Source organism: Rhinoraja longicauda, chromosome 34 (genome assembly GCF_053455715.1).
Source record: "Rhinoraja longicauda isolate Sanriku21f chromosome 34, sRhiLon1.1, whole genome shotgun sequence".
NCBI classification, from domain to species: Eukaryota; Metazoa; Chordata; class Chondrichthyes; order Rajiformes; family Arhynchobatidae; genus Rhinoraja; species Rhinoraja longicauda.
Window position 1 is genome coordinate 6,114,078 of NC_135986.1, and position 18,881 is coordinate 6,132,958.

The window sequence follows — 18,881 nt, forward strand, 5'->3', positions numbered from 1 at the left end:
ACGTGACGAACATGTTCTTCCCTGGTTCTTGTTCCCCATGGCCATTCAATATGCCAGAGTCATAAAGCATGGAAACAGGCCCTTCAGCCCAATGCATCCGTGCTGACCAAGATGCCCCTTCTCAGCTAGTCCCATTTTGCCCACGTTTGGCCAATATCTTCTCCGTCGCGGTCTGGTTTGGATCGGCCACCATGCGTGACATCCGGAGGCTGCAGCGCAGCGTTCGATCAGCCGAGATGTTGCAGTTGTTGGCTGGAACCTTGCTCCCCTCCCCCCCCATTGACGAACTGTACACTGCAAGGGCCAGGAAGCCAGCGGGCAAGATCAAGATCAGGAAGACTAGTGGGAGAACTGGGAACGGGCTAGAGAGGGAAAGCAAGGGCTATCTGGGGCTGTAGAGCATCCTGTCCGGCAACATTACAGTCTGGTTTGGGAACAGCTCTGCCCAGGACAGGAAGGCCCTGCAGAGAGTAGTGCGTTCGGCTGAACGCTCCATGGGAACTACACTCGTCCCCCTGCAGGACCTATACATCAGGAGGTGTAGATCCAGAGCAAGCAAGATCATGAGGGACCCCTGCCACCCCAGCAATGGACTGTTCCAGATGCTACGATCAGGCAAACGCCTCCGCTGTCACGCTGTGAAAACGGAGAGGATGAGACGGAGTTTCTTCCCACAGGCCATCAGGACTGTCAACTTTTATAACTCCAGAGACTAAATTTCTGTCTACACTATAGTAACTTATTAACTTTATTTATATGCTGTAACTGTAATTCTTTTTAAGTGCACAATCCGCAGGCATTGCCACTTTCATTTCACTGCACGTCGTGTACGTGTACGTGACAAATAAACTTGACTTGACTTGATCTGAAGTTAGAGTATCATCCTCATCTTGAAGTTTCACTTGAGAATTTCACTTGAGACGTTGCTTATATCCTTGGACATAAGGGGGCAGTCACTGCCTTACAGCGCCAGAGAACCAGGTTCAAATCTGGCTGTGTGGTGCTTGTCTGTACGGAGTTTGTACGTTTTCCCCGTGACCCGCGTGGGTTTTCTCCGAGATCTTCGGTTTCCTCCCACACTCCAAAGACGTACAGTCAATTAACGTAAGTTAATTGGCTTGGTATAAATGTAAAAATCGTTCCTAGTGTAGGATAGTGCTAATGCGTGGGGATCGCTGGTCGTTGCGGACTTGGTGGGCCTGTTTCCGCGTGGTATCTTTAAACTAAACTACGTGGTTATCACTGGAGAGAAGGAATGGGTGACGTTTCGGGTCGAGACCCTTCTTCAGACTGATGTCAGGGGAGGGGGGTGGGACAAAGATAGGATGTAGTCGGAGACAGGAAGATAGAGGGAGAACTGGGAAGGGGGAGGGGAAGAGAGGGACAGAGGTACCATCTAAAGTTGGAGAAGTCAATGTTCATACCGCTGGGGCGTAAGCTGCCCAAGCGAAATATGAGGTGCTGTTCCTCCAATTTGCGCTGGGCCTCACTCTGACAATGGAGGAGGCCCAGGACTGAAAGGTCAGATAGGATGTAGTCGGAGACAGGAAGACTAGTGGGAGAACCGGGAAGGGGGAGGGGATAGAGAGGGAAAGCAGGGACTATCTGAAGTTAGGGAAGTCAATGTTCATACCGCTGGGGTGTAAGGTGTGAATCTGTGGAATTCTCTGCCACAGAGGGCAGTGGAGGCCGATTCACTGGATGCATTCAAAAGAGAGAGTTAGATGGAGCTCTTGGGGCTAACAGAATCAAGGGATATGGGGAGAAGGGGGTCACTGATTGTGGATGATCAGCCATGATCACAGCGAATGGCGGTGCTGGCTCGAACGGTTCAGTCCGAAGAAGGGTCTCGACCCGAAACGTCCATCAGTCTGAAGAAGGGTCTCGACCCGAAACGTCACCCATTCCTTCTCTCCAGAGATGCTGCCTGACCCGCTGAGTTACTCCAGCATCTTGTGTCTACCTTCGCTTTAAACCAGCATCTGCAGTTTTCTTTCCTGAATGAGGTTATTTGTCCCGTTGAATCTATTATCAGCCCCGAGGCCAATCCCTTCCTACACATTTTCTGTGGCAGAAATATTTTGGGTAACACTTCAATGCAGGGAATAGGAATGAGATGCAAAATGGAAGCCTCGTTTGATTTCTTAGGCACATTTTACAACACACTATTGCGAAGAGGCGCCGAGAATATAACCCATGGTTCTTGGCCTCCTCCGTTCAACATGACTATAAAGAAGAGATTGTCCAGTCATTGTCAAATGACTGTCTTAGATTCCTCGTGGTATGCGAAGTTGGCTGCTGTATTTCCAACATTAGAATAGTGAATACAGCTTTGTTTATTGTCACGTGCACCGAGCTACAGTGAAAAGATTTGTCGCGCGCTAACCAGTCGGCGGAAAGGCAACATGATTACAATGGAGGAACAGCAGCTCATATTTCGCTTGGGCAGCTCACACCCCAGCGGTATGAACATTGACTTCTCTAACTTCAGATAGTCCCCGCTTGCCCTCTCTGTCCATCCCCTCCCCCTTCCCGGTTCTCCCACTAGTCTTCCTGGCTCCGACTACATCCTATCTTTGTCCCGCCCCCTCCCCTGACGTCAGTCTGAAGGGTCTCGACCCGAAAACGTCACCCATTCCTTCTCTCCCGAGATGCTGCCTGACCCGCTGGGTTACTCCAGCATTTTGTGTCTACGTTCGATTTTAACCAGCATCTGTAGTTTATTTCCTACAGATGATTACAATCGAGCCGTGCACAGTGTGCAGGTACACGATAAAGGGAATTAGGTGAATAACGTTCAGTCGAGTAATGTCCTGTTAATGAAAGTCCGAGGGTCTCCAATGAGGCAGATGGTAGCTTAGGACTGCACTCTAGTTGTTGGTATTTGTTTCACAAAATTCTGGAGTAACTCAGCGGGTCAGGCAGCATCTCGGGAGAGAAGGAATGGGTGACGTTTCGGGTCGAGACCCTTCTTCAGACTGATGTCAGGGGGGCGGGACAAAGGAAGGATATAGGTGGAGACAGGAAGACAGAGGGAGAACTGGGAAGGGGGAGGGGAAGAGAGGGACAGAGGAACTATCTAAAATTGGAGAAGTCAATGTTCATACCGCTGGGCTGCAAGTTGCCCAAGCGAAATTTTCTTACTCTAGTTGTTGGTAGGATGGTTCAGTTGCCTAATCATGTATTTCACTGGCTGTGAACATTTTGGCACAGCATAGAAACATAGAAAATAGGTGCAGGAGTAGGCCATTCGGCCCTTCGAGCCTGCACCGCCATTCAATATGATCATGGCTGATCATTCAGCTCAGTAGCCTGTACCTGCCTTCTCTCCATACCCCCTGATCCCTTTAGCAAAAAGGGCCACATCTAACTCCCTCTTAAATATAGCCAATGAACTGACCTCAACTACCTTCTGTGGCAGAGAATTCCACAGACTCACCACTCTCTGTGTGAAGAAATGTTTTCTCATCTCGGTCCTAAAAGACTTCCCCCTTATCCTTAAGCTGTGACCCCTGGTTCTGGACTCCCCCAACATCGGGAACAATCTTCCCGCATCTAGCCTCTCCAACCCCTTAAGAATTTTATATGTTTCTATAAGATCCCCCCTCAGTCTTCTAAATTCCAGCGAGTACAAGCCCAGTCTATCCAGTCTTTCCTCATATGTAAGTCCCGCCATCCCAGGGATCAATCTGGTGAACCTTCTCTGTACTCCCTCTAAGGCAAGAACGTCTTTCCTCAGGTTAGGAGACCAAAACTGCACACAATACTCCAGGTGCGGTCTCACCAAGGCCCTGTACAACTGCAGCAGGACCTCCCTGCTCATAAATGCAATCTTTATTTACTAATTGGGATTAAAACCTCACCAAAAATCATTTAAAAGATGGGAAAAATTCACTTCAATTTAATTGTCCACACCACTTCGGTTGGTAGCAGCCCACTGAGAGACAATTCCAAGACTCACCTGGAAGGGTAGAGCACAATCTTTTTGTAGCTGAGTGAACTTTCATTGAGAAAATTGCCAATGGCTGTCTTCATCTTTGATTTTCTTTCCTGAAATCCAAGTTTCTGCAGGTAGAGACACCAGGAAGCTGTGGGGAACAGAACAGCAAATTAGTTCCATTCTAATTTCAAACATATATACCAATTGGTGATGCAACACCTGTCCCTTTACCTCCCCCCTCAACTCCATCCAAGGACCCAAACAGTCTTTCCAGATGAGACAGAGGTTCACCTGCACCTCCTCCAATCTCATCTAGTGCATCCGCTGCTCCAGATGTCAACTTCTCTACATCGGCGAGACCAAACGCAGGCTCGGTGATCGTTTCGCTCAACACCCTCGCTCAGTCCGCCTTAACCAACCTGATCTCCCGGTGGCTCAGCACTTCGACTTCCCCTCCCACTCCCAGTCTGACCTTTCTGTCCTGGGCCTCCTCCATTGTCAGAGTGAGGCCCAGCACAAATTGGAGGAACAGCACCTCATATTTTGCTTGGGCAGCTTACACCCCAGCGGTATGAACATTGATTTCTCCAACTTTAGATAGCTCCTCTGTCCCTCTCTTCCCCATTCTCCCACTAGTCTTCCTGTCTCCAACTACATCCTTTCTTTTCCCCGCCCCCTCCCGACATCAGTCTGAAGGGTCTCGACCCGAAACGTCACCCATTCTTTCTCTCCTGCGATGCTGCCTGACCCGCTGAGTTACTCCAGCTTTTTGTGCTATTAATTACCTGCCATGCTTTGTCCTCTCCCTCCTCTCTTCTAGCTTTCTTCCACCCCCCTCCCCACCCCCCCCCCCCCCAGAAGGGTTCCTCCCCCAAAACATCACCTATCCCCGTTCTCCAGGGATGCTGCCTGACCCGCTAAGTTATTCCAGTAGTTTTACTTTCAGAGAGACAGCGCGGAAACAGGCCTCTGCGGCTCAACACGTCCGCAGTGACCCGCGATCCTGTACATTAACACTATCCCACACACACTAGGGACAACTTACAACATTACCAAGCCAATTAACCTACAAACCTGCACGTCTTTGGAGTGTGGGAGGAAACCGAAGATCTCGGAGGAAACCTATGGGGTTGTGGGGAGAACGTGCAAACTCCGTACAGACGGCGCCCGTGGTCGGGATGGAACCCGGGGCTCCGGCGCTGCATGCGCTGTAAGGCGGCCACTGCACTACCCACTTTGTGGTGTCATTTTTTTTCTTCAAACCAGCATCTGCAGTTCTTTGTTCCACATACATAGCAATACCTTCCAAACCCAAGGAAATCCAAGTCATATATAAATTAGCCCTCAAGGCTTTTGCGTCAGTAAACGTGGTCTGCGTTTAAAATGAATGCTTTGTAAAAGAAGCTCAACCAGAACAATGAGAGTAATGAGCAAAGAGGTCCTTCTGCAGTTGTACAGGACCCCAGTGAGACCGCACCTGCAGTACTGTGTGCAGTTTTGGTCTCCAAACTTGAGGAAGGATATTCTTGCTATTGAGGGCGTGCAGCATAGGTTCACCAGGTTAATTCCCGGAATGGCGGGACTGTCGTATGTTGAAAGACTGGAGCGGCGAGGCTTGTATACACTGGAATTTAGAAGGATGAGAGGGGATCTAATCGAAACATATATAATTATTAAGGGGTTGGACACGTTAGAGGCAGGAAAGATGTTCCCAATGTTGGGGGAGTCCAGAACCAAGGGCTACTGTTTAAGAATAAGGGGTAGGCCATTTAGAACTGAGATGAGGAAAAACTTTTTCAGTCAGAGAGTTGTAAATCTGTGGAATTCTCTGCCTCAGAAGGCAGTGGAGGCCAATCCTCTGAAAGCATTCAAGAGAGAGCTAGATAGAGCTCTTAAGGACAGCGGAGTCAGGGGGTATGGGGAGAAGGCAGGAACGGGGTACTGATTGAGAATGATCAGCCATGATCACATTGAATGGCGATGCGTACTGGCTCGAAGGGCCTCCTCCTGCACCTGTTGTCTATTGTCTATTGTGATAACTCAGTGTCCACACCCTACATAACGCTTTCAATACTTGTTCAAATTGACGTACTTTTATTTTGGTGTTTCTTCTTCTCCGTCTTCAGCGGTTCATCGTGCTCTTCCACCACTTCTCTTGTCCCATTTACAGCAACTTTCCAGAAGGAAAAAAATAAAAACTTTATTGACAGCGGACATAACCAGACTGAGACTGGCGGAGAGGGGCACTAGGACCCCACAGGATTGCATACCCTGGAATTTAGAAGGATGAGAGGGGATCTTATTGAAACGTATAAGATTATTAAGGGGTTGGACACGTTAGAGGCAGGAAACATAGAAACATAGAAAATAGGTGCAGGAGTAGGCCATTCGGCCCTTCGAGCCTGTACGCACCGCCATTCAATATGATCATGGCTGATCATCCAACTCAGTATCCCGTACCTGCCTTCTCTCCATACCCCCTGATCCCTTTAGCCACAAGGGCCACATCTAACTCCCTCTTAAATACAGCCAATGAACTGGCCTCAACTACCTTCTGTGGCAGAGAATTCCACAGATTCACCACGAAACATGTTCCCAATGTTGGGGGAGTCCAGAACCAGGGGCCACACAGTTTGAGAATAAGGGGTAGGCCATCTAGAACGGAGGTGAGGAAAAACGTTTTCAGTCAGAGAGTTGTGAATCTGTGGAATTCTCTGCCTCAGAAGGCAGTGGAGGCCAATTCTCTGAATGCATTCAAGAGAGAGCTAGATAAAGATAGCAGAGTCAGGGGGTACGGGGAGAAGGAAGGAACGGGGGGTACTGATTGAGAATGATCAGCCATGATCACATTGAATGGCGGTGCAGCTCGAAGGGCCGAATGGCCTCCTCCTGCACCTATTGTCTATTGTCAGCTGCCAGGTTATTTGGGCATAACGCATATGATGGAGCAGAGATCAAACACAATTTCAATTTTAAGAGATCATCAACTCATTTTCTTTACTCATATTTCTTGGTTCAATACCAATACAAATTTCCTACAAGCACCTCGCGGCCCCCTCCTCTCCTTCAGCTAAAACTGTACGGGCCCCAAACAGCATTTGGTGACCAACAAGGTAAGAGGGGCGGTGAATCTGGGGGATTCTTTGCCACAGGCGGCTGTGGATGTATTTAAGGCAGAGATAGATAGATTCTTGATCGAAGGTATTTATGTCACAAAATTCTGGAGTAACTCAGCAGGTCAGGCAGCATCTCTGGAGAGAAGGAATGGGTGACGTTTCGGGTCGAGACCCTTCTTCAGACTCAAGACTGTCTGAAGAAGGGTCTCGACCCGAAACATCACTCATTCTTTCTCTCCAGAGATGCTGCCTGACCCGCTGAGTTACTCCAGCATTTTGTGACATAAATACCTTCGATTTGTACCAGCATCTGCAGTTATTTTCTTACGATAAGATTCTTGATCGGTGCGGGTGTCAGGGGTTGTGGGGAGAAGGCAGGAGAATGGGGTTGGGAGGGAGAGATAGATCAGCCATGATTGAATGGCGGGGTAGACTTGATGGGCCGAATGGCCTAATTCTACACTTGTCACTTATGAGATAGGACCCCATCGTACAATAAAAGTCCAAGTTCATTTTCTCGCGGATCATTTTTCTCTCCCTTCCCTCAACCAGGGCCAGAACCAGGGGACACAGTCTAAGAATAGAGAGGAGGCCATTTAAAACTGAAGTGAGAAGAAACTTTTTCACCCAGAGTGTTGCCATGAGAGACGCCGACTCATTTGAGATTTTTTAAACGGCAGTTAAAACATATCTTTTTGCTAAAGCTTTTAACTGATTTTACTTCCTTTATTCTTTAACACTCCCAATGTTACATTTTATAATGTCACTAGAACCAAGTGGACACGTTAGGCCCAAACCTCTCCTGCCATTGGCTCCCCCTCTCCCCCACCCCCTCCCCTCTCCCCTTCCCCCCCCCCCCCTCTCCCTCTCCTCTCCCTCCCCTCTCCCCTCCCCTCTCACCTTCCCCTCTCCCTCCCCTCTCCTCCCCTCACCCCCACCCCCTCCCCTCCCCTCCCCCCCTCCCCTCTCCTCTTCCCTCTCCCCTCCTCTTCCCCCCTCCCCTTCTTCCCCCACTCCAATCCCCTTCCCCTCACTCCATCCCCCTCCCCCTCCATGCCCCCTCCCCTCCATCCCCCCTCCCCCTCCCCCCACTCCATCCCCCTCACCCTCCCTCTCCCCCTCCCCCCACTCCATCCCCCTCACCCTCCCCTCTCCCCTTCCCCCCACTCCATCCCCCTCACCCTCCCTCTCCCCTTCCCCCCACTCCATCCCCCATCACCCTCCCTCTCCCCTTCCCCCCCACTCCATCCCCCTCCCCTTCCCCCCACTCCATCCCCCTCACCCTCCCTCTCCCCTTCCCCCCCACTCCATCCCCCCTCCCCTTCCCCCCACTCCATCCCCCATCACCCTCCCTCTCCCCTTCCCCCCACTCCATCCCCCTCACCCCTCCCTCTCCCCCTTCCCCCACTCCATCCATCCCCCTCACCCTCCCTCTCCCCTTCCCCACACTCCATCCCCCTCCCCTTCCCCCCACTCCATCCCCCTCACCCTCCCTCTCCCCTTCCCCCCACTCCATCCCCATCACCCTCCCTCTCCCCTTCCCCCCACTCCATCCCCCTCACCCTCCCTCTCCCCTTCCCCCCACTCCATCCATCCCCTCCCCTTCCCCCCACTCCATCCCCCTCACCCTCCCTCTCCCCTTCCCCCCACTCCATCCCCCTCACCCTCCCTCTCCCTTCCCCCCACTCCATTCCCCCTCCCCTTTCCCACCCTCCACCCCCTCACCCCCCTCCCCCTCCTTCCCTCCCCTCACCCCTTCCTCCCGAGGATAGATGAAAACTTTAAATGTGAATAACTTTAAAAATATAACACCGATTTCAATGAAACTTCTTCCATTAGCGGTGAGTAAGCGTGGGCCTGAAATTGTCGCGCTATCATGTACCGTTTTGGCGGTAGTTCAGGAACAAACAAACAAACAAACAAACATTTTGGTATATAGATATAAATCTGCACTTTGTATGCCTATGTCCTTACTGTTTTAGATTGTATGTTTGTTTAGACACGTGTTTGCGTTTGTGGAAAGCACTTTGGAGCTGCATTAAATTGCATGAAAATTGCTATATAAATAAAAAGGTGATTATTATTATAATATTATAATTATAGTTCCAAGCTTCTATTTCGGAAATAGATCGGACGTTCTCTCTTAAAAGTTGTTTGGCAAAAGAAAGAGTGACAACAGGAAGTGTTTTTTTTTTGGGTGGGAAAATGCTGCTTGACATTGGGTTGGAAGATTCAACAATAGCTTGAAAGGGGTAACTGGACAGCACATGCCACAGCAGTAGAGTCACTGACTATCGGCACCAATGACCACGTTGGTCCTCCTAATCTGAGGAAAGACATTCTTGCCATAGAGGGAGTACAGAGAAGGTTCATCAGATTGATCCCTGGGATGGCAGGACTTTCATATGAAGAAAGACTGGATAGACTCGGCTTGTACTCGCTGGAATTCAGAAGATTGAGGGGGGGATCTTATAGCAACGTACAAAATTCTTAAGGGGTTGGACGGGCTAGATGCGGGAAGATTGTTCCCGATGTTGGGGAAGTCCAGAACCAGGGGCCACACAGTTTAAGGATAAGGGGGAAGTCTTTTAGGACCGAGATGAGAAAGTTTTTTTCACACAGAGTGGTGAATCTGTGGAATTCTCTGCCGCAGAGGGTAGTTGAGGCCAGTTCATTGGCTATATTTAAGAGGGAGTTAGATGTGGCCCTTGTGGCTAAAGGGATCAGGGGGTATGGAGAGAAGGCAGGTACAGGATACTGAGTTGGGCGATCTGCCATGATCATATTGAATGGCGGTGCAGGCTCGAAGGGGCGAATGGCCTACTCCTGCACCTACTTTCTATGTTTCTATGTTCGATCCCGACTACGGGTGCTGTCTGTACAGAGTTTGTACACTCTCCCTGTGACACCATGGGTTTTCGGCAGAAGTCGAACTATCTGTCCGTGGGAGAAGCATGGGGGGAAGAGAGAAGAATCTTTTTTGCCTTGCCATCACAGTGAAAGGGTGTCTGGAGGAGTCACTGTGATGGATGTTGTGTTAAAATTGTGTGTCTTGTGTCTTTTACTTTGTACTGTTGTGACCTGCGTGGCAAATGATTTTCGTTCAGTTCATTTGAATGTCAATAAAGGTAATTCAATTCAATTCAATTCAATTCTCCAACAAAGGTAGACACAAAATGCTGGAGTAACTCAGTGGGTCAGGCAGCATCTCGGGAGAGAAGGAATGGGTGATGTTTCGGGTCGAGACCCCTTCTTCAGACTGAAGTCTGAAGCACAGGCTGAAAGGAGGGTCTCGACCCATAACATCACCCATTCCTTCTCCTCCCGAGATGCTGTCTGACCCACTGAGTTATTTTGTGGCCCTTGTGGCTAAGGGCCCTTGTGGCTAAAGGGATCAGGGGGTATGGAGAGAAGGCAGGTACGGGATACTGAGTTGGATGATCAGCCATGATCATATTGAATGGTGGTGCGTACAGGCTCGAAGGGCCGAATGGCCTACTCCTGCACCTATTTTCTATGTTTCTTTGTTTCTATTATTTGTGTCGACCTTCGATTCAAACCAGCATCTGCAGTTTTTGTTTTCGCCTTCTCCAACAAAGTCCTTGCTCAATGTATGAATGAATGGATAGGCACAGAGTGCTGGAGGAACTCAGCGGGTCAGGCAGCATCCCTGGAGACAAAGGTTGGGTGATGTTCCGGGTCGAGACCCTTCTTCAGACTGTCGAGACTGAATCAACGGTATGGACACACAGAACTGTGTGGAAGATGCAATAAGGCTGCAGGGTGACTTGGACAGGTTGTGTGAGTGGGCGGATACATGGCAAATGCAGTTTAATGTAGATAAGTGTGAGGTTATTCACTTTGGAAGTAAGAATAGAAAGGCTGATTATTATCTGAATGGTGTCAAGTTAGGAAGAGGGGATGTTCAACGAGATCTGGGTGTCCTAGTGCATCAGTCACTGAAAGGAAGCATGCAGGTACTGCAGGCAGTGAAGAAAGCCAATGGAATGTTGGCCTTCATAACAAGAGGAGTTGAGTATAGGAGCAAAGATGTCCTTCTGCAATTGTACAGGGCCCTGGTGAGACCGCACCTGGAGTACTGTGTGCAGTTTTGGTCTCCAAATTTGAGGAAGAATATTCTTGCTATTGAGGGTGTTCACTAGGTTAATTCCCGGAATGGCGGGACTGTCGTATGTTGAAAGGCTGGAGCAATTAGGCTTGTATACACTGGAATTTAGAAGGATGAGGGGGGATCTTATTGAAACATATAAGATAATTAGGGGATTGGACACATTAGAGACAGGAAACATGTTCCCAATGTTGGGGGAGTCCAGAACAAGGGGCCACAGTTTAAGAATAAGGGGTAGGCCATTTAGAACGGAGATGAGGAAGAACTTTTTCAGTCAGAGAGTGGTGAAGGTGTGGAATTCTCTGCCTCAGAAGGCAGTGGAGGCCAGTTCGTTGGATGCTTTCAAGAGAGAGCTGGATAGAGCTCTTAAGGATAGCGGAGTGAGGGGGTATGGGGAGAAGGCAGGAACGGGGTACGGATTGAGAGTGATCAGCCATGATCACATTGAATGGCGGTGCTGGCTCGAAGGGCTGAATGGCCTACTCCTGCACCTATTGTCTATTGTCTAATTACAAGATTTGTTGAAGGGCCTCACTCACCTTTCTCCTGATGTTTCTTCTTTTTCTTCTTTGGTGGAGGGGCATCGTGCTCCATCTCTTCTTCTCTTTCCTCCTTTAACACGGCTTTAAGAGGGGAAGCAGGGGGTTTAAGTGACAAATTACCCAACAACCGGTTGTACACTTGCAAGCCTTCAGACACTCAAACTGCCCTTCAAACTCATGCACTTGCAGTGCACTAACTACGGTGGCGCAGCGGTAGAGTTGCCGCCTTACAGCGAATGCAGCGCCGGAGACTCAGGTTCAATCCTGACTACGGGCGCCGTCTGTACGGAGTTTGTACGTTCTCCCCGTGACCTGCGTGGGTTTTCTCCTAGATCTTCGGTTTCCTCCCACACTCCAAAGACGTGCGGGTTTGTAGGTTAATTGACTGGGTAAATGTAAAAATTGTCCCTAGTGGGTGTAGGATAGTGTTAGTGTGCGGGGATCGCTGGGCGGCGCGGACTGGGTGGGCCGAAGGGCCTGTTTCTGCGCTGCATCTCTAAATCTAAAAATCTAAATCTAAAAGCTCTAAAGTTGGAAATATGAATTAAAGCAAGCGTCTCTACAAAATGGGGGCGTAGGGGTAGAGTTGCAACCTCACAGCAGCCGGAGACCCGGGTTCGATCCCGACTATGGGTGCTGTCTGTGCGGAGTTTGTACGTTCCCTCCGTGCGTTTTCTCTGGGTGCTCTGCGTTTTCTTCCCACACTCCAAAGACGTACAAGTTTGTCTGTTAATTGGCTTGGTAAAATTGTAAATTGTCCCTCGTACATGTGGGAAAGTGTTCGTGTAGACGATCACGAGTCGGCGCGGACTCGGTGGGCTGAAGGGCCAGTTTCCGTGCTGCAGTTTGGAGAAACTAAACTAAAAAGCGAATTTTGCAATATCTAGACAACACAGAAAGAGTACTGTAGCAGATGGCAAGATGCGTGCCGGTTAGAAGGCTATTTTTATGAAAAAGAGTAATTTTTAAGACATGTTATTGGGAGTTACATCCAGTCTATTAAGTTTTTCAGTGTCCTCCGGTGTGAAAGACTGTACAGGTAGCTTCTTGCTATTGAGGGCGTGCAGCGTAGGTTTACTAGGTTAATTCCCGGAATGGCGGGACTGTCATATGTTGAAAGACTGGAGCGACTAGGCTTGTATACACTGGAATTTAGAAGGATGAGAGGAGATCTCATCGAAACGTATAAGATTATTAAGGGGTTGGACATGTTAGAGGCAGGAAACATGTTCCCAATGTTGGGGGAGTCCAGAACAAGGGCCCACAGTTTAAGAATAAGGGGTAGGCCATTTAGAACGGAGATGAGGAAAAACTTTATCAGTCAGAGAGTTGTGAATCTGTGGAATTCTCTTGACGTTTCGGATTGAGACGTCAGGTCGGAAGAAGGGTCTCGACCCGAAACGTCGAGTTGTGAATCTGTGGGAATTCTCTGCCTCAGAAGGCAGTGGAGGCCAAGTCTCTGAATGCATTCAAGAGAGAGCTAGATAGAGCTCTTAAGGATAGCGGAGTCAGGGGGTACAGGGAGAAGGCAGGAACGGGGTACTGATTGAGAATGATCAGCCATGATCACATTGAATGGCAGTGCTGGCTCGAAGGGCCGAATGGCCTCCTCCTGCACCTATTGACTATTGTCTATTGTAGCCCGAGAATCCAGCGCCCATCAGGTAGGAGGCAAATGTGACGCTGCGTTTATTTACCTTTTCCCATTTTTTTCTTACTTTTCTTCTGAAGCCCAGCTGCTTTGTCCTTTCTCTCGTCTAAAAGCACTTCTGCGGAGCAAAAAAAAGTGAGTTTAGGGACCAAAATGGACTGTCGGAAACTTAAGTGCGTTAGCCTTTGCTTTAGTCCCTTGCTTTAGTCCACGCCTTCTTCGCCCCGTATAGCCCCGGGTCCTTCGTACCCACACAATGTTAACTGCTTTCTTCCCTGTCCCGCCAATCAGCCAATCATCCCTGTCCCGCCTGCAATTGGTCCAAAACGCCGCAGCGAGACTCCTGACGGGCGCCCGTAAAAGGGACCACATCACCCCGATTCTGGCCTCTCTCCACTGGCTCCCAGTACGGTACAGAATCAACTTCAAGCTCCTCGTATTCACATACAAAGCCCTAAATGGGCTTGCCCCCCCCCCATATCAAACATCTTCTAACCCACCACTCTATCACCAGGTCCCTCAGGTTGGCCGACTTGGGGCTACTCACTATCCCGCGGTCTAGGCTTAAGCTCAGGGGTGACCGCGCTTTTGCGGTTGCAGCTCCTAGACTGTGGAACAGCATCCCTCTCCCCATCAGAACTGCCCCCTCCATCCACTCCTTCAAGTCCAGGCTCAAAACCTATTTCTACTCCCTAGCGTTTGAGGCCCTCTGAGGGGGGCGCTGTGAACTGTTTATGTATGTGCTGTTATGTTTGTGGGCCATTGTATGTTCGTTTCTTAGTACCTGAACTGATGTACAGAACTTTGGTCAACGTGGGTTGTTTTTAAATGTGCTATACAAATAAAATTGACTTGACTTCTTCCTACAAACTATCGTTTTTTTCCCCCATCACCTCACCCCCACTAGTTGATTTTAACCATCCCTTTCGAGTACACCAACCACGACTGTTTAGAGACTTGTACACCAATTTTTTTTGTTTTAAATGCACCCCCAACATAAATTTGATGGGCTGATTGGCCTCATTCTGAGTTTGCAGCACCGTTCTATTTCTTAGCCTAGTTTAGAGGTACAATGGGACAACAGGCCCTTCAGTGCCGACCAGCGATCCCTGCACACGATCACCATCCTGCACACTAGGGACAATTTGCATTCATACCAAATCAATTAACCTACAAACCTGTACATCTTTGGAGTGTGGGAGGAAACCAGAGATCCCGGGGGAAAACCCACGCAGGTCGATAGACAATAGGTGCAGGAGGAGGCCATTCGGCCCTTCGAGCCAGCACCGCCATTCAATGTGATCATGGCAGATCATTCTCAATCAGTACCCCGTTCCTGCCTTCTCCCCATACCCCCTGACTCCGCTATCCTTAAGAGCTCTATCTAGCTCTCTCTTGAATGCATTCAGAGAATTGGCCTCCACTGCCTTCTGAGGCAGAGAATTCCACAGATTCACAACTCTCTGACTGAAAACGTTTTTCCTCATCTCAGTTCTAAATGGCCTACCCCTTATTCTTAAACTGTGGCCCCTTGTTCTGGACTCCCCCAACATCGGGAACATGTTTCCTGCCTCTAACGTGTCCAGCCCCTTAATAATCTTATACGTTTCGATAAGATCCCCTCTCATCCTTCTAAATTCCACTGTATACAAGCCTAGTCGCTCCAGTCTTTCAACATATGACAGTCCCGCCATTCCGGGAATTAACCTAGTAAACCTACGCTGCACGCCCTCAATAGCAAGAATATCCTTCCTCAAATTTGGAGCCCAAAACTGCACACAGTACTCCAGGTGCGGTCTCACTAGGGCCCTGTACAACTGCAGAAGGACCTCTTTGCTCCTATACTCAACTCCTCTTGTTATGAAGGCCAACATTCCATTGGCTTTCTTCACTGCCTGCTGTACCTGCATGCTTCCTTTCAGTGACTGATGCACTAGGACACCCAGATCTCGTTGTACGTCCCCTTTTCCTAACTTGACACCATTCAGATAATAATCTGCCTTCCTATTCTTACCACCAAAGTGGATAACCTCACACTTATCCACATTAAACTGCATCTGCCATGCATCCGCATAGGAAAGCTGGTTTAAATCGAAGGTAGACACAAGACGCTGGAGTAACTCAGCGGGCCAGGCAGCATCTCTGGAGAGAAGGAATGGGTGACGTTTTAGGGTCGAGACCCTCTTCAGACATTTATATACATAGAAACATAGAAAATAGGTGCAGGAGGAGGCCATTCGGCCCTTCGAGCCAGCACCGCCATTCATTGTGATCACGGCTGATCGTCCACAATCAGTAACCCGTGCTTGCCTTCTCCCCATACCCCCTGACTCCGCTAGCCCCTAGAGCTCTATCTAACTCTCTCTTAAACCCATCCAGTGATTTGGCCTCCACTGCCCTTTACATCTACATCATAAATGGTGGTGAATATCGTACTGTAGGTCTACAGTATATCATAAAACGGTGGTTAAGCAACTGGAACAGTAATTAAGGCAAGAGTTCACACCTCAGCATGGCGCCGAGGGAAATTATAGTCAGTTAATTAATGAAATCTGGAATTAAATGTAATAAAAATTGGGATGAAAAATTGTTGTTGAACAACATACTTTAGAAAGACAAAACCCGTTGCCTTTACTTCTTTTAGCCATTGCGACTTCAAACCCGTACCAAAGTGGTTTGTTGTACAGGGCCTTGGTGAGACCGCACCTGGAGTATTGTGTACAGTTTTGGTCTCCTAATCTGAGGAAAGACATTCTTGCCTTAGAGGGAGTACAGAGAAGGTTCACCAGATTGATCCCTGGGATGGCAGGACTTTCATATGAAGAAAGACTGGATAGACTCGGCTTGTACTCGCTGGAATTCAGAAGACTGAGGGGGGATCTTATTGAAACATATAAAATTCTTAAGGGGTTGGAGAGGCTAGATGCAGGAAGATTGTTCCCGATGTTGGGGGAGTCCAGAACTAGGGGTCACAGTTTAAGGATAAGGGGGAAGTCTTTTAGGACCGAGATGAGAAAACATTTCTTCACACAGAGAGTGGTGAGTCTGTGGAATTCTCTGCCACAGAAGGTAGTTGAGGCCAGTTTATTGGCTATATTTAAGAGGGAGTTAGATGTGGCCCTTGTGGCTAAAGGGATCAGGGGGTATGGAGAGAAGGCAGGTACGGGATACTGAGCTGGATGATCAGCCATGATCATATTGAATGGCCTACTCCTGCACCTATTTTCTATGTTTCTATTGGCTCTTTTGAGTTGGATAAGGAAGTTGCTCGAGGAAATTAAGCAGGAAACTAAGTGTTATTTTCTGCACTGTTTTTATTTACAATATCCAGTAGCCGGAATCTACTGCTACTCCAGTGTACATGAAACTGTCCAGTCACACTCCTCCCACCCCACCACTCTCAGACGGGGCTTCCTCTCCTCCATTATAGATGAGGTTCTCACTAGGGTCTCTTCTACATCCCGCAACTCCGCTCTTGCTCCCCCTCCCCCCCCCCCCCACTCGTAACAAGGACAGAATCCCCCTCGTTCTCACCTTCCACCCCACCAGCCAGCGGATCCAACAAATCATCCGCCAACATTTCCGTCACCTACAACAGGACCCCACCACTGGCCACATCTTCCCATCCCCTCCCCTCTCTGCGTTCCGCAGAGACCGTTCCCTCCGTAACTCCCTGGTCCACTCGTCCCTTCCCCACCTAAACCACCCCATCCCCGGGCACTTTCCCCTGCAACCGCACGAGATGCAACACCTGTCCCTTTACCTCCCCCCTCAACTCCATCCAAGGACCCAAACAGTCTTTCCAGGTGAGACAGAGGTTCACCTGCACCTCCTCCAACCTCATCTATTGCATCCGCTGCTCCAGATGTCAACTTATTTACATCAGCGAAACCAAACGCAGGCTCGGCGATCGCTTCGCTCAACACCTGCGCTCGGTCCGCGTTGGCCAAACTGGTCTCCCGGTGGCCGAGCACTTCAACTCCCCCTCCCACTCCCAGTCTGACCTTTCTGTCATGGGCCTCCTCCAGTGCCATAGTGAGGCCCACCGGAAATTGGAGGAACAGCACCTCATATTTCGCCTGGGCAGCTTGCAGCCCAGCGGTATGAACATTGACTTCTCCAACTTTAGATAGTTCCTCAGTCTCTTTCTTCCCCTCCTCCTTCCCAGATCTCCCTCTATCTTCCTGTCTCCACCTATATCCTTCCTTTGTCCCGCCCCCCCCTGACATCAGTCTGAAGAAGGGTCTCGACCCGAAACGTCACCCATTCCTTCTCTCCCGAGATGCTGCCTGACCTGCTGAGTTACTCCAGCATGTTGTGAATAAATACCTTCGATTTGTACCAGCGTCTGCAGTTATTTTCCTACACTACCTTGCTTTTATTCGTCTTATAGCACAAAACGACCCCTTTGTCCCAACTTATTTATGCGACCAACAAGCCCCATCAACACTAGTCCCACCTGCCTGCCCCGAAACGTCACCCATTCCTTCTCTCCCGAGATGCTGCCTGACCTGCTGAGTTACTCCAGCATTTTGTGAATAAATACCTTCGATTTGTACCAGCATCTGCAGTTATTTTCTTACACTACCTTGCTTTTATTCGTCTTTTGACACAATCTCCAGGAAAATCACACTTGACTGAAAAGCTTTCAGCACCATCCATTAGCAGGCACAACACTCCAGTTTAACAACATCCTTCCCACAGCAGGGTGACAAATACTGAACGCAATACTCCACATGCGGCCTCACCAACGTATTGTACAACTGCAATATAACATCCCAACCTCTACTCTCAATATCCTGACTGATGATGGCCATTGTACCAAAAGCATTTTTGACCACCCTGTCTATCTATGACGCCACCTTCAAGGAACTATGTACCTGCACTCCTCGATCCCTCTACTCCACAACATACTCTACTCTACTCTACAAAGTATAGGAGCAAAGAGGTCCTTCTGCAGTTGTACAGGGCCCTAGTGAGACCGCACCTGGAGTACTGTGTGCAGTTGTACAGGGGCCTAGTGAGACCGCACCTGGAGTACTGTGTGCAGTTGTACAGGGGCCTAGTGAGACCGCACCTGGAGTACTGTGTGCAGTTTTGGTCTCCAAATTTGAGGAAGGATATTCTTGAGGAAGGCTATTGAGGGCGTGCAGTGTAGGTTTACTAGGTTAATTCCCGGAATGGCGGGACTATCATATATTGAAAGACTGGAGCGACTAGGCTTGTATCCACTGGAATTTAGAAGGATGAGAGGGGATCTTATCGAAACGTGTAAGATTATTAATGGGGTTGGACACGTTAGAGGCAGGAAACATGTTCCCAATGTTGGGGGAGTCCAGAACCAGGGGCCACAGTTTAAGAATAAGGGGTAGGCCATTTAGGACGGAGATGAGGAAAAACTTTTTCACTTGGAGAGTTGTAAATCTGTGGAATTCTCTGCCTCAGAGGGCAGTGGAGGCCAATTCTCTGGATGCATTCAAGAGAGAGCTAGATAGAGCTCTTA

At 49.2% G+C, this 18,881-nt stretch overlaps 1 protein-coding gene across 4 annotated transcripts in view; it reads right to left on the reverse strand.

Moving 5' to 3' along the window:
• LOC144609546 (uncharacterized) overlaps positions 1 to 18,881 on the reverse strand; it is an 84,786-nt gene that overhangs the window by 34,176 nt on the left and 31,729 nt on the right. For 3 of the 4 annotated variants that reach the window (XM_078428057.1, XM_078428058.1, XM_078428055.1), the window contains 4 exons: positions 13,425 to 13,496; positions 11,725 to 11,808; positions 6,033 to 6,113; positions 3,962 to 4,088 (listed from right to left, as the gene is read on the reverse strand). In XM_078428057.1, coding sequence (XP_078284183.1) covers positions 3,962 to 4,088; positions 6,033 to 6,113; positions 11,725 to 11,808; positions 13,425 to 13,496 — 364 coding nt within the window. The remainder of the gene's footprint in view (positions 1 to 3,961; positions 4,089 to 6,032; positions 6,114 to 11,724; positions 11,809 to 13,424; positions 13,497 to 18,881) is intronic. The other variant, XM_078428056.1, reaches the window with a different exon arrangement.